The sequence below is a fragment of the Zophobas morio genome, unplaced genomic scaffold, assembly GCF_036711695.1.
Source record: "Zophobas morio isolate AGI-343-1 ecotype UQ-CSIRO unplaced genomic scaffold, CSIRO_AGI_Zmor_V1 ptg000093l, whole genome shotgun sequence".
Classification (NCBI taxonomy): Eukaryota; Metazoa; Arthropoda; class Insecta; order Coleoptera; family Tenebrionidae; genus Zophobas; species Zophobas morio.
The window spans coordinates 193,283-209,780 of NW_026972198.1; the positions used below are offsets into that span (position 1 = coordinate 193,283).

Genomic DNA, 16,498 nt, shown 5'->3' on the forward strand with positions numbered 1-16,498 from the left:
ATGATTGTTACATAAAAACTTAAATATTAATATATAAAAATATATTTATTAAAACTTTAAAATTTTAAAGTAAAACTTTGCAAAAAAAAGTGGAGGAAAATTTTCATATATAAATTCTAATATTTATATATGAAAAACTGAAATTTTTTATTAAAAAGAAAAAAAAAACTATTAGAAAAACTTTAAAATTTTTTAAATAAAATTTTGCGAAATGTTGACTTAAACACCCTATTTTATAAATTTTAATATTTAATAAAAACAATTATGATAGAAAAACTTTTGTGAAGAAATATTTCTATTTTATTAGTAAAAGTTCTGTAAAAAATTGATTAGTAACTTTTTTAATATAAACTTTATTATTAATATATAAATACAAAACTTTTATTGAAACTTTTATATTTTATCAATACATATTTTGCAAAAAGTTAATGCTTTTATTAAAGAACTTTAATATGTTATAAGTAAAAGATTTCGCAAAAAATAGAGTAAAAAACTAAAATAATTCAAACTTAAATACTAATATTTAAAAAAAAAATTGATAGAATAAAATTTTCCTTAAAAAAAAATATATAAAATAAAATTATTATATAACTTTTTGTATTAATGGCTTAAAAATTAATAACTTGTATTTATAAACCTTGATGAATAGTTACTTTGGTAAAAAAATATATTTATAAACTTTGAAAAAATTTTATATTATAAAAAAAAATGTTTGTAAAAAGTTTATATGGCAAACAATTTGCTATTAACTGTATTTTAAATTATATAATAAATATAAAAAATAGTTAAATACAAAATTTATAAATAAAAATGTTAAAAAATATTCTTAAAATAAAAAAAATTCGAGATCAATAAATATGTGATAATCTATAAAATAAAATTTATATTTATATAAAATTATTAGATAATAAAATTAACTAAAATAAAAAGTTCTTCTTAGAAATACAAACAAATTCATATATAAACTTGAATGACGTTTTCATTAAAAAGTTGATTAAATAGAATTATTAATGAAATTAAAGCCTTTAAATAATATATAAAAGTGTTATATTAGAAATGAAGTTTTAATAATATTTTTAAATATCAATAACAAATCTAGAACCTAAAATATTCATTTAAAAGTTGATATTGCAAACAATAAAGCTTTAATATTAATAAAAGTAAAATACTTCATATTTATATAGAAAAAGTATTAAAAAATAATATTCTCGTAAAAATGTAGGAAACTTTTATAATAAAAATATCTAATAATTATAAAAAAAAATTTGAACTAATGTTTTTGTAATACAATTGATATCGGATAATCTATTAAAGATTTATTATTAAGAAAAGCACAATACTTCAATAATATCGTATAAAAGTATTAAATTTTAAAAATCATTTTGTAATAAATATTTATATACATAAAAAAACTTCATAAAAAAGTTATTTATAAAAAATTGATAACGCAAAAAATAATAAAAAATCCTATAAGTAATATTTAATATTTATAAATAAAACTGATATCCCAAAACCTATGAAAGTAAAGTTTTAATATATAAACCTCTCGTTTAAAAAAAATAATAAAACTTTTATAAAAAAATATACTTAAATATTATATATAAGCTCTAAAAAAATACAGCAAAACTCTGTAACATAATATAAAAAGAAAATAAAAAGTATAGAATCATAAAAAAATAATAAACAATAATATTTAAGAAAAAAATTAGAAAGAATTATTATGAAACAAGTAATAAAAAATATTCTTATTATAATAATAATAACTTAAAAAATTTGTGTTTATTATTAATAATATAAATAAAAGTTAATAAAAAATTAATAAATAAAAAAGGATTTTTATAGTAAACATTACATGTATAACTTTATATACTATACAAAATAAAAGTTTATATATATAAAGTACATAATAATTTTACATATAAATAAAAACTTTATGATTTATTTTGATATATGATAGATATATAAAAAGTACTATAAATTTCTTAGATATTTTTTGAAAAGTTTTTTATAAGTATTATTATTCTTAAATATAAATAAAAAAAAGAAAAAAAATATAATGACAGGGAATATTTATAAAAGTAATAATGATAAATATTTTTTTTATAAAAATTACTATTATTATTATTAAAAAGGAAAAAACGAGTAGAAAAATGTACTAACATAAAAAATTTTAATGATAATAAAGTAAAAAATATTATTCTTAATATATATAAGAAAAAACGAGGAAACAATATTTTATAAATACTTAATAGAAAGTATTATAATTAGTATAAATAAGAAATGAAGAGGAAAAAATAAATATAAATAGAATTACTAATAATGAAAATTAAAAAAGTATTACTGTTATTATTGAAAAAGGCAATAAAAAAAAGATAAACAGAAAAATATTTAAAATAAAACAAAAAAGTATAAAAAATATTATTTACTTTTTATTAAATTATTTATTTTTATATATAAACTATAAAAACCAGCAATAAATAATCCTCAAACTTAAGCGAAACGAGTCGTCCATCATTAATCCTTTCATATAAAGTTAGCTAAAGCGAACTCGTAAAACCTTCCACCTATCAGAAATAAGAATGGTTAGAATATTAACAGTTAAAATAGTAAAGTAATAACAATAATAGTAATGATAATATGATTATTAACGATTGAAACAGTGAAGGAATAATAATAGTAATAATATTAACAACTAATATTAACAGTTATAATAGTGAAATTATAATAATAATAATATAGTGAAAGTAATAGTAACAATAATAATAGTGGTAATAATATTAGTAACAAATAAATAGTAAAAATAATAGTAATAGTAATAATAACAGCAAAAGGAATAACAAAAATACTAAAATAATGATAATTGTATTATTATTTATTACAATTTATTCAGAGAAAGAAGTTAACAATAAAAAAAAGTAATAATTTCATTAACAATTGGTATAAATTAGTAAAGGTAATAGTTATAATAGTTACAGTATTATTAATAATAAAAATTATAATAATGAAAGTATTAATAATAAAGAAAACAATAAAAATAGTATTAATATCATTCAAACAAAAGTAATAATAATTAATAAAAGCAATAGTGATAATGATAATAAAAATGAACAATCATGTAAATAAAAGTAATATTGATAATAGCAGTAATAGTAATGATAATAAAAATGATAATACTAAAATTAGAAAAATAAAAGCAAAACTTTTTCAAAACTAGTTTTTTGCAATAAAAAAAAAAAATGAGACGCTGTATCTCTTAATGGAGGATGACCTACCAATGAGTAACAGTCAAGTCGCCTTTTATAAAAAGTTCCAAAGGCGAAGAGCCTTATAAATAAATAATAAGAAAGTTACATAACATTAATGAATAATATCGAAAAAAATAGTGAAGAGAAGGGAAAATAGTGAAACCTCATCATATTAGTATTACTTCTATTTTTGATAAAAATATAACAGTTAATGAGGAGCGAAGTTTTTAAAAAATTATAAATAGGTAACAAAATATATCCGTTGTAAGAATTTCATTATAAAAATAATTTCTTGTTGCCGAAAAAAATAATGAACTGCTTAAACCAGGATATTATAATAATAATAAAAAGCTGATTTCTACCAATCAACTGTAACATACGAATTTACTGGCCAATAAGCTTTCAACTTAAATTTTTTTAAATAATGGAACTTTATTTAACCTTTCCAAAAAACTTTTATATAAAAAATATAAACTTTATATTATTTATTATTCTAGTGAGTAAACATAAGAGTTCCTTTTTTTAAGCAATGTAATACAATATACTTTTTATGAAATGTAAAACTTTATTTTGTTTCATTATTATAATATATAGAATTTTAGTTAAGTTTTTAAAAACCTTATTAAAAGAATATAAGCTTTTTATGATAAATAAAAGTAAATTTCTTTCTTACATATTTATGGATACAAGTAAATAAATATAAATAGAAAAAATTATATTTTTTTCTTCATTTTTGTATAAAAATTTTATTAAAGTTTCTAAAAAAAAATTTTAAGTAAAGGAAAAGTATATTTTTACTTTTTACTTAGTGTATAGATATATTTATAATTATTATTATCATTATCATTATTAAATATAGACTTTTATAGACTTTTATATTATTATTCATTACTTTTACTATAAAAACCGAGCTCGGGGACGTTGTTCATCAGCGAATAGTTTATAAAAGTTTGAACAGTAATAGAAGTTCCCGATAGGTCAAGTAGCATATCCACCAGCGATCGGCTAACAAGTTGGTAAAGTAAAATAAATATTAAAAAAAATTGTATTCATTAACAAAAGTTTACGGAATAAAAAAAAGTAATGAATTTATAATAATAAAGTTATAATAAATACTAAGAATATAATAAAAGTTAATTGTAACTATGATAAACTAAAATAGAATAATTATAATATTTAAAAATATGAAATAAAAATCAAATATAGTTAATTAATGAAATAAATATTAATAAAGTTATAATGAATATTAATAAATAATGAAAAGCAAAATTTATTTTTTTTTAATAAAAATAATATATAATTTTTATAAGTATTTTTTTTTATAAAAAAGTAGTTTTTTAGATTTCTCTACTAAAAAACTTTAATAAATCATATATAAAAAATTTATAAAAACCTTTTATAATATTTAACTTTAAATGAATACAAAACATAGTAATAATATAAACTTTCTAAGTTTTTTTATTTATAACAAAAATGTTTTTATATTTTTTTTGCTTACAAATATTAATAAATATAAAAGTTAATATATAAACTTTTACTTTCTATTAATAGATTATAAAAACGTAAAAAAATATTTATAACTAAAAAATTAATAAATAACTTATTAAAAATAATAGTAGTATTTATTTTTTATTTATAACAATAAAGTTATTAAGAAATTATAAAAATTATATAAATAAACAGTAATATAAAAAATTATTCATAATTTCCTTAAATTAATAATAAATAACATTAAAAAATTATAAAAGTTATATAAATAATAATTAAGGAATAAATTATTAAAAAAAATTTCTTAAATTAATAATATTATATAAAAAAATTTACTATAAAATATTAAAGTTAATATATTTTTTATATTTTCGTTAAAAAAACTTTTTTTTATAAACTTTTACTTTTTAAAAAGATTATAAATAATAAAAAATAGTCTTCATACTAATTATAAACTCTTTATAAATTTTTAAATTAAAAAGATAATTATATAGAAATAATCATGTTAATAAAAATACTTGTTATAACTTTTATGCGTTTTATAATTAAAAATTTAAGAATTTATTTTAATATTTATTCAAAAAAAATATTATTTTAATTTTTTTCTTAAACTTTTTGTTTATAAAAATATAAAAATATAAAAAATTACTTGCAAGTTGATAACAAACAATAACAGTATTAATAATAACAACTCAAAGCTCGTATTTATTAAGAATTTTTTTTTACTTCGCACTGAAACATGGGCCCTTAAAATAGTTATATATAATATTAACATAAAAAAATAATTTTTTTAAAAATAAAGTTTATAAAAAAATTAAAGAAACGATTGCGAATATGAAGATAATATTATTTAATATAATTAAAAAAGTTAGATAGTTTATAGTAAAGTTTAAAAAAATAAAAAATATTTTAAAACATTATATATAATAAATAAAAAGTTACATAGTTTATAATAAATCTTTAAAAAAAAAACTAAGAAAAGTAGTTATGAAAATAAAAAAACTATTATTCATAATAAAAAAAATAAGTTTGGTTTACGAATAAATAATACTATTTTTAATAATAATAAAAAGTTATAACTAAAAAAAAGTTGATATATTAAATAGTAAAAAAATAAAAATTATAGCCTATTATAAAATTTCTGAAAAAAAAAAAGATATGGTTTATGAATGTGAAAAAAAAGTTACATACCTTATATTAAAGTAAAAAAAAAAAATAAAAAATAAAGTTATAAGTATTAAGATAATATTTATAATAAAAAAATAAAATATACGAATAAGAAAAGAATAATGCAAAGAACGCAATATACAATAAGTCACGTGAAAGAGAAGTTTATAAGGAAAACAATCTAAATACAAAAAACAATAAATTAAGTTTTATTAAAAAATAAAAAAAAAATTATTAATTATTATTATTAAATATATAAATGTTAAAAAATTATTATATAATTTATGTATCCAAAAATAAAAAAAAATTAAGTTCTGATAAAAAAAAGAAAACATGCAAATATTGTAAACGCAATACATCTTTTTTAGTACATATAAATTTTTTATATAAATAAAATTATAAAATAAAAAAAGTTATTATGAAATCAATTATATAACAAAAAAGAAAGTAAAACAAATTTATTTAATATTATATTAATAGTAAAACTTATAAATTATTCTGAGGATACAAAAATAATATTGTATTCTTAATATAAAGTAACTTTCTATATGAATTAAGAAAATATAAACTTATAAGAAAATTAAAAAATAATTTAACTTTATAAGTTACTATTATTAGTATATTACGGCTATACAAAACTTATTTTTTTATATTATAGTAAATTTTATAAAAAAAAAATTTAAATATAATAAATAAATTAATAAAAAATAGTAAAGTACATAAACAAAAATATTTATACTTTTTAGAATTTTTAGGTAAAGAGTAAAAAGTTTTATTATAAATTAAAGAGAATATTTTTTAAATATAAGAAAATTAAATTAAATATATATTTTATCAAACCTTTAAAACAGTACAAAAAAAGAACAACGAAGATAAAAATAAAGCAAAAATTTTTAGCAAATTTTATGAAGTAATTATAATATTGAGTTATAATACACAAAGTTTTCAAAAAAAAGTAAAAAGCTAAAAAGTTATTTAAGAATCAAAACATGTATAAAAAATATAAAATATATCTAAATTAAACTAAAAAAAATAAAAATTTATAAAAATATATCAAATTAATTATAGATGCTATTTAAATTGAGTTATATAAAAATAAAAATATAAGAAATATATTGTAAAAGCTAAGTAAAAGTTAACAAAAAAAAAAGCGGAATAATATATTTTTATACTAAAAAAAATAAATGTTTGTATTATTTAGAAAATAGATTTAATTAAGTTATAATAAAAAAAATTATAATACAAAATAATAAAAAAATTACAATAATAAAATTTTAATATTTATGCCAAATATATATAACAATATTAATATTAATAACTATAATAGTTTGATTACAATTAATAGAAAAAAACATAATAAAAACTTCAAAATAAGAAAATTAAAAATAATATAAAGTAATAATTATTCTTGGTTAGCATAAATGATTAAAAGTAAAAATAAGAATAGTTAAAATTCTTTAAAACTTGAAGAAAGTTTATTTTATTTATAATATATAATTATAAAAATAAAATTATAATAAAGAATTAATAAAAAAAATAAATTTAATTTGATCATAAATTAAAGAAAGTTAAAAAATACTAATAAAATAAAAAACTATAAAAGCTAATAATAAATTATAAACAAATAAAAGAAACAACTCATTAAAGTAACAAATTAATAAAATTCAATTTTTGATCTAAAAACAAATCAAGTAATAATAATAATAACTATTAAGATTATTATCAACCAATCAAATAAAATAAAGTTGATATTATTCAAGAAAAAAATTTTAGTGAAATTTATAACAAAAAAGAAAACAAATAAAACAAAATAAATATAAATTTCAGTAAATCATAAATAATAATATTTTAAAATAAAAACATAAATTAAAAAAAAATAAAAACTATTAAAACTATCATAAAACAATTAAATTATAGATTTGATAGTATTAAGTAAACTAAATTTGATAAATGAAAAATAAATGTAATATTTTTAGAGATCTAAAAAAATTTGTGAAATAAAAAATATATATACAAACACTTAATATCATTATTATTAAAAAACTGAAAAAATTAAAGTTAATATTATAAAGTAAAAGAAATTTATTATAAAAAAAAACCTAAAAAAACAATTGCTCTTCCTTTTCCTATCAACCTCATTAGCTAGACTGTCTGCATCTTCATAAGAACAGCCAACCACTTGAAAGGCTTCAGTCACTTCCGTGAAAGAGTGGACCTCAAAAAAAATAATGAAAAATAAGTTAATTATGATCAAAAAAATTTTAATTTACTTATAAATATTTCACAGTAAATAGGAAAAAAATTTATAAATACTTTGAAAAAATAAACTTGTAGTAAATTATGTATCTACTAAATAAGATAAATTTTATATTAACAAAAATAAATAGTACTATAAAAGCCAAAAAAATTATCTAATAAAATTAAGTAAATTTAAAAAATTTATAAAGTAACATCGAAGGCAAACAAAATTAAACAAAATAAAAATTAATTTATATTTTACTAAAATGACAAATTAAAAATTAAATTTCAAATTAAACCCAAAAAGAACTCAACAAGAAAAAAAATTAATTACTTTCACTAACGCAAAACAGAATTAACTTCAAGGTTAGTTATATTAAAAAAAAAATTGAAACTATAAAGATTCAAGTAAATTTGGAACAGTAAATTAACTTACTTCATCGTTATAAACTGTAACACAAAACAAATCGTCGTTGTCCTCGTGAGAAAAAAGCCCTTAACAAAAATTATTAGCAACATTAAAAGTTATAAAAAAAAGATAACCGGCAAAATTAAAAGAATCAAGTTTACTTTTGCTTCTTGTTCTCCTGCATAATAAATTTTTTTATAAAAATTTTAAAAAATTTTCAAATTTCATATTAATTACTTTTGAATATATATATATATGTATTAATCAATTCACATAGTTAAAGTAAAAAATTAAATAAATTAAAAAATTCTATGATTTTAAAAAAAAAAATACACTTCTCTAACTCCTTTAAAATCAGTTATAGTAGAGTTTGCAGAAGATTCTGCTTTATAAGAATTTTGTTTAGCGCTGATTAAAGCATCGGAAGTCAAAATTTTTAATTCTGATAGAAATTTAATGTTGAAGCCCAAATAGTAGCACACAAACCTTCAAGTATTAAACATCAAATAATCTACATATTAAAAGAAATTTCTTTCATAATTTATAATTCAATTAAAAAAATAAAAAAAGCAAAAATTTAGTATATATACAACTATAATATATTACAATATTTCCATTTTGGAACTTGAAACAAAAAAATTAAAAGAAATTCTTTTCTATTTAAATTTCTTATAAAACTATTTTAATTATGAAAAAAACAAAACATAAAAAAAGGCAAAACTTAAGTATATATGTTATGATAAATTAATAATTTCTTTTATATAATAAAAGCTTAAAGTTTTCTAAAATTTTAAAAAATTTGTTGTTTTCAAAGTTAATAAATAAATATTAAATTCTGAAAAAAATTAATAATTACGAGAAATCTTATCCTTAAAAATGTAGAAGTAAAGTTTTTAAAAAAACGAAGATATATTGTCATTATTAAAATAGGAAGAAAAATAGTTCAATAATAAATAAAAACTTTAAAAAATATTTCATCATTAATAATAAAAATAATAAATTTAAAAAAATATTTTTTTATATGCACATAAAATCCGAAGAGGAAAAGCTAATTTAAAAAAATAAATGTTATAAAAAGTCATTTTACTTCAAAACTATTAAATTAAGTAATTATGTCAAAACTTGATATTCTCTAAAAAGAATTAATATAAATAAAATAATAACCTGACGGAGTCTAACAAAAAATCCACAACAGTGTCGCTAATTTCGTCATTGATATTACTGCGCAACGTATTCGTGTACTTTTTGGAATGAAGTATGCAATCTTTTTTATAAATATATATAAAGAAAACTAAATTGAGTATAATAAGAAAACTTGAGTAAAGTTTCCAGGCAACCTCCTGTACACAAATATTTAAAAAAAAAATTAAATGATTTTTAATGATTTTTACCCCCTACACTTTTATAAACACGAAATGAATGATTTTTATGTTCAGAATTATCAAAACATAGGGAACATAAAACGCATGTAGTATCCCGTTCACATTCCCTATTGTTAATAGAAAAAGTATATATTATCGTTTTTCACAAGTATAAAAGTGCGAACAAGCAACGATATATTGTGTCTTGATCATCAAATATTTTCTCACAAATATCCAGAACAACTTCATTTCTCAAATGAACTAAATAATTAGATTGAATTTAATATAATTATTATAGTTACACTAAAACACCTTTAAGCCGGCGTTTTATTTTGGCTAACGACTCCCCAATATAGAAAAGTGTCCACTTTTCCGCAAAGTTAGCAATAATATTATCTTCACTTACAGTACTAACTTTTTTAATTTCTGCTAAAGTATCCTAAATTTAATAATAACAGGTATAATAGTTTGACTTATAAAATTCCTAGTAATAATATGAGGACCTCAAGATACTTTCTTGCAAATTCGTGAGCACTAAAAGTTTTTAAACTGATAGTATCAGAAAAATTTTGCAATTTTTACTACATGTACCGTTGGAAATTTAAAACAAATATGTTTTTATTATAACAGTAAATATTAATAGAGTCTAAAGCGAAGTATTTCTACTCTGTGTAAAGATTTACTAAAACAGTGTTGGGCCAACAAAAAAGGTTGTATAAGTTGCTTAAGGTTTCCTGGAAGCCTCGAATATAACGTAACTACTTGGCATCTTTATTACGCTTCAATCAAACTTTGGATAACGGTGGATGTATATACAATAAAGAATATCTTTTTTACTTTTTTATTATAAATTTTTTTATAACAATATATTGTGTTATAATAAGGATTGAAGGTTGTACTGCTAACTCATTACTATGTTGTTAAATGATCCGTCTACTGAGTAGATTTTCTTTTTGTTTGAGGTTTCTATGAGACTATTTCTGACTATAAACATAAAAGTAATTAATAATAAAAAACTCATAAAACTTAGTGCAAAGTAACTCATAAACTTTATTGAGTCTAAAAATAATGTAGAATTATGTTAACAACCAAAATACAACAATCGTCAATCTTCTTTTTTATTTTCCCTATGAGTAACTTAAATTATTTGCGTTTTATGTAAAATTTTTTAATTCCGTCTCTGTTTAATAAACGATATCATTTCGACGAGCTAACATTCTCGACTTGTTCTTTTTCATTAAAAAAAAATAGGTAAGTAATAGTTAAGTCTCTGAAATCTGATATTAATCTACCACAGCGAACAGTTGAGTTTATTGAATAAGTATAAGAACATTATGTCCCTTAAAGTAAATAAAGTTGTACGCTCAGCGCTGAGGATGTACCCACCAACTGAGCGATGTTTTCCCCACTGGCAAACCAAGATTATTCCCCTACTAGGGTCAATACTTATCTAAAACAGATGGAGATGCACCTGATTCTCCTGCGCCATCTGATTTGCTCGGCGAAACTACTATACCTATTGAAAACTCAACTTATGGTACAGCTGAGGGTCCAAAAGACCGAAGTTAAAGAATTGTCTCGCGCTGAGCTAGTGTACAAGGAAATCCTAATAAACGATTTAAACTTGAGGATACAATCCAATGCACCCCTAATACTTCACTTAAAAACCTGCTTCTCTACCAGCTGAACGCAAGAAGCTTGGATGCAAGTGGGTGCTGATGGCGCCCTTAATAATACAAGAGTCACATCTGCGCTAAAGATTACACCCAATATAAGGGGTTGATTACCTAGATACTTTTAGTCCAGAAACCATCCAAACCTGTACTAATATCTCTATACCTAGCAGCAACGTTATATATGCAAGTGTGCAATTTAAGGTTAATGCCTTTATTATACCAGCAGTAACTAAGGAAATTTACACGAAAGCGCCTGATGATATTAACTAAAGCTGAACAGTAAAACGCTTTAAACTTTATTATATCGAGCAAACTAAAATCAACGCGAAATTTCAGCCAATCCTTTTAATTTTTCAGCAAATGCGCTTATCCAAAATTTAATAAAAATTTAGTAAATTTTAGTCTTCTTTTCTTATAAAATCCAATAGGTGGTGCTTGTGCTTTATTAATTGGAAAAGCTCCCAAATAATTGTTTAAATTTTTTTTAGTACTAAACCGTTAAAAGGATATAACTGCGTGAGTCTCGTCATATCAATACTTGGTCTGAAACAATCTTGCATGAAATGGAACGCGACCATACATAAAGATCTCCTTAACCACGGCTTCATCCAGTATCATAGCGAACCCCTGCATGTACCTCCTCAAGGGGTAGGATTCTCTCATTCTACTTTTTTTATAGGTATGATTGTTGCCTAGTTGTGTCCACCAGAAAGGAATTGAGCGGCGCGGTCATTTCCCACATCAAAGATCGAGGCGTTATAGCAACCTACTGGGAAGGGCAAATTGGGGCTCGCGAAGAAAGTCAGGGAAATACGTTACTGCCATTCGACAGGTTTAAGATGACTAATGTCAAGCCATTCAAGAATACTGGCGTTAATAATGATACCGGAATAGTCAAATATTGACTGTACAGCTTTGCAAATAGTTAGCCATTTCCTTGCTTTAGCTTTTAATTGATCTAGGCCGGATATAGCATTTGCTATGAATAGAGTGGCAGAAATGTATCTATCCCTACTATAGCGGACTGAAAAGTAGCTCGGCAGATCTTTAGATACTTAATTGATATGACGCAACGCAACATTTTCTCTAAGGGGTTTTAGCGATAGCGATTACGCTTTTTGCCTTAGAATCTAACGAAGTACGACAAAAATTGCATCCGCCTGAACATCATCAATCAAGCAGCTATTAGAATATGTCGCAGTTCAGAGCTTCAAGAAAGCTCGAAACACAAAGATGTCAGATACCTTCGCATTCGTGATGAGCTGAGGAGTAACACTCTGTTTGTGAATTATATTATTACAGAGAACAATATGACAGACTCACCAAATTTATTTACAATTTTCCTTGTAGATACATGCAGACACATGCTTTTCAGAATTAGAAGGGATTGTTGGAGTTGACTCTGATGAATCAAGCGCTCATTTCAAGTTACTGTGTCATTTGACGTGTTTTTATGTTTGTCTCACATTTTACTTTCTTCCCTGAAGGTATAAATACCCTTCCTCTGCGGGACAGTATATAATGCTCGCTTCTCTTTTTTTTCGTCCTTTTTTAACTACAGGAATTAGTACATAAGTCTTAGGCATGAAAACTGTTCAAATAAAAACCTTTTATTTCCTTAATCAATATTTGACTATTAAATTTTATATCGACCAAATTAAACTTTACTGTACATGGCAAACCGTCTAATACGAGAAAATTGTTTTACAAAGCTTAATCCGCAGATGCAATTGCAATCGTTCTGGTCCCTTAAACTAATAATTTTAACAAATGCAGGTCCTAGTTCTCTTTTTACGTTACATTACTAGCTCTTGGGGTGGATGAAGCCAAGAAACTATAAAAAGATAAAAGGGTAACAGATTATTAAAAATGTCTTACTAAAAATCGAAGGCCATTCAACGACCTTAAAGTTTTACGCTAACGTAAGCTTAGTGGACACAACGGGAACTTATAACAAAGAATGTAGTGTTGCGTGTTTATTAATGAACTCTAGAGGTTGTAAAGCCCCAATCACTATGTGCGTCCAGATGATAACACCTTGTGAGCCGGTGCTTTGAAGCGTGTGCCAGTTACAAACGAAATTCCAAGTAAAGCGCAGATCGAAGCCAAAAGCTGACGAGGCTCCTTAAGTTCGATAATGTCTGGTGCTGCACACTTGCAAATTTATTAATTACCGTCACAAAAGTTACGATAGTCCTTAAAAAGTTACAATATTATGAGGCGGGAACTTTAAATTTTCTAGAGCAGTAATGTAAGCGTCCACATTTCTCCTTCCATAAAGCAATAGAAAGCGTGTCAAGCAAGTTAATCATGAACAGCGAAATCGAAGAAAAACATAGTTTCATAGTAGTACTAACAAAATATGTCTACTACAAAAGGTTCAGTAAGAACAAGATATCGCACTTTTTATATGCTATTCTTCCTATTTTCTATAAAAGCGTAGGAAGCTCTGTACGTTTAATTTTGGACATTGTTAGCTACACAAATAATTATAATCGATTGACCCTGGAACAGAAGGGCCATACCGGCGTTGGACGAAGCTTAGCGGGAGACCCTTTCTTGGTGTAAATATTCTTGATTCCGGAATAAAGTTCGGATGGATAGCGTTAATCAAACGGCACAGTACCACGCCGTCTTGAAGACCTTCAAGCAGTTGACAGCCTTTTAAAATATAATCGTTTAAATGCAGCTTTGCATATCTAGAGAAATGCAAGGAAAACCATTTTCTATTCCGCTGACACGCCCGCCAAGCTCGTCCTCAATAACCTTGAACTTATAAAGGCGGCTTTCAAATAGGCCACCGCGTATCAACATAACGTACTATCAAAAGCTGGTTTAAAGACTTTTGAGTTTTCTCAGAATGACAAGTTTCATCATAAAAAAATGAGCCTATAGTTCAACGAAAGCAAATAGGAAAGGGTAGGCGCCTAACAAACCGGTAAAAAGTGCCTTCGTTTTCAAAGCGTTTTTTGGGTAAAATAGTGCCTTTAAAGTTAATGAGCTGTTCCGTCTTTGGGTCTGTACTCGCAATAAGTTTTTTTCCTTATTATAATTTTCAAAAAATAGTTACTAGCTTCAAAGTTTTTCTCTTCATTGCTACTGATAAAGAGTTCTGTATTTTCAATGGACTCCAGAAGCTCTAAAAAAGAGGTGTTCGTAAAAAAAAATGACTTAAAGGAGGAAATGGCAACGACCCTATAGGAGTAAACTACGTAAGTACCTGAAGACCGTTCTGTTTTTAGGTAGAGAAAAACATGCAAGAGACCCTGTTGACAAATTCTCGGGGGTGGAGACAAGATGGGAGTGCCTTATAAATATTAAACATTCGCCATAAACCCGCAGGTAATGCCTCTGCCCTCTGCGCTTACCTAAATGAAGAAAGATTTTTAAAGTCGGCTCCAAGCTAAGTATGTCAAAGGAAAGCATTTTTATTTCGTTGTGCGAAATGTCCAGTGTTTCAAGAGGGCAAAAAGTAACTGCTGGGTGTTGTAAATTGCCATAGCTAAAAAACTTAAAAGATAGGAGGACCAGGTGGAAGTTCAAGAAACCGGTTTTTTGCGAGTAACAGAATTCGCAATTTTTTCAAAAACTTAAAAGACTCGGGCAAGGTTTCCAGTCGATTGTTATTTAAATTTAACTCCATTAAATTTCCCAAATTTCCAAATTCTTTCGGAAGACTGGCAATAAAATTGTTACTGAGATCAAGTATCTATATATATAATAATAAAGAGAAAAAAAGTGAACAATTATAGTAAGCCTCATATACTATAGGCCTTTTAACCTAGTAAAGTTTTAGAAATTTAAACACTTTAGTACATTTAATTACATTAAAAACTTAAAATTTTTTTCTTTCCTTTAAGCTATATATTGAAAAAAGAGGATTAAGGTTAAGGTTAACTAAATTAAGTGGTCTTTTTCCGCAAATTAGTAACTTAACCGCTCTGCAAAGATCACCAAATGATTAAGAGAAGAAAACCTTCATAGTGTGTATAGCACAAAGGGTTGAAGGGAAAGAAATCAAATAGTTGCATCTTTATAAACAAAAATTGTTTTTAGAAATTAAAAATAAAAACAATGCTCCCTTAAAAAGGGATTTAAGCTTTTTTTATAGTAAAATAACATGAAAAAGTATGCAAAGTTGCTATATAATACCGGAGATTTAAGTGAATAAGACATTGTAGGCAACTCAAGTCAGGTATGCTTTTAATTTTGTTATAAGAACAATCTAGTATTTCCAAAATGCGGAAGCCGGCCACTTGTGTTGGAATCGCTGAAAAACGGCATTGAGAGAGATCTTTTATAATAGACCCAAAAAATTTATCATTTTTAAATAAAAAGGTTTTGAACAAAACTGACTTAGTTGCAGTATATCCTCCAAGGCATAAGGAATGACCTGTTTAAGAGGCCAATCTATTAAGCTCCCACAAGAAAGATTGAGGATACCCGTCTTTTGAGCCTCAATAAATAAATCACTAGTCATAGTTCATCGCTTTCCACTCGGTCAACTTTTTTAAAGTTATCTGAATTTTTTAGTACAAGAGCGTTACACTTTAGGTTTAAACAATTGTTCATTTTTACCTGAGCGAGGGGCGTTCCACTGTTAAAAAGTGCAGTTACCACAACGTCATTGATGTGCCAATCAATACCTCCAATCCTAATATAGTACAAAATCATAGGACAAAGAAAAAATTAACGGTAATATCCTGTATATCAATAGAAATTTATGTATTATCGTAGTATTTCTAATTCTCAATAAATTTTTTTTTTTCTGAACAAATAGCCATAATTGGATAAGAAATATTCGCATATCACCGGAAAACTGTTATATCGTATTTACTATATGGGTCAACTACTAGTTACCAATGAAAATGCAATGTTTCTTTTATCGATAAATATTGTTTTAAAGATTCCTCG

General features: G+C 22.9%; 2 protein-coding genes across 2 annotated transcripts; both read right to left on the bottom strand.

Annotated features, from left to right (window-relative positions):
* Positions 1–2,483: 2,483 nt before the first annotated feature.
* LOC135144283 (uncharacterized) lies at positions 2,484–12,247 on the bottom strand. The gene is made up of 7 exons (XM_064076267.1): positions 12,165–12,247; positions 8,682–8,725; positions 8,575–8,633; positions 8,000–8,115; positions 4,138–4,250; positions 3,273–3,324; positions 2,484–2,564 (listed from the first exon to the last, which is right to left on the bottom strand). Exons 1-7 carry the CDS (start codon positions 12,245–12,247, stop codon positions 2,534–2,536), a joined length of 498 nt encoding a protein of 165 aa, XP_063932337.1. The 3' UTR covers positions 2,484–2,533.
* Positions 12,248–13,573: 1,326 nt separating this feature from the next.
* LOC135144315 (leucine-rich repeat and calponin homology domain-containing protein 1-like) lies at positions 13,574–16,183 on the bottom strand. Its single transcript, XM_064076335.1, has 14 exons — positions 16,163–16,183; positions 15,941–16,104; positions 15,737–15,878; positions 15,561–15,615; positions 15,113–15,293; positions 14,953–15,060; positions 14,805–14,891; positions 14,655–14,723; positions 14,534–14,602; positions 14,406–14,473; positions 14,305–14,350; positions 14,110–14,245; positions 13,794–13,854; positions 13,574–13,738 (listed from the first exon to the last, which is right to left on the bottom strand). Exons 2-14 carry the CDS (start codon positions 16,062–16,064, stop codon positions 13,598–13,600), a joined length of 1,287 nt encoding a protein of 428 aa, XP_063932405.1. The 5' UTR covers positions 16,065–16,104; positions 16,163–16,183; the 3' UTR covers positions 13,574–13,597.
* Positions 16,184–16,498: the final 315 nt, after the last annotated feature.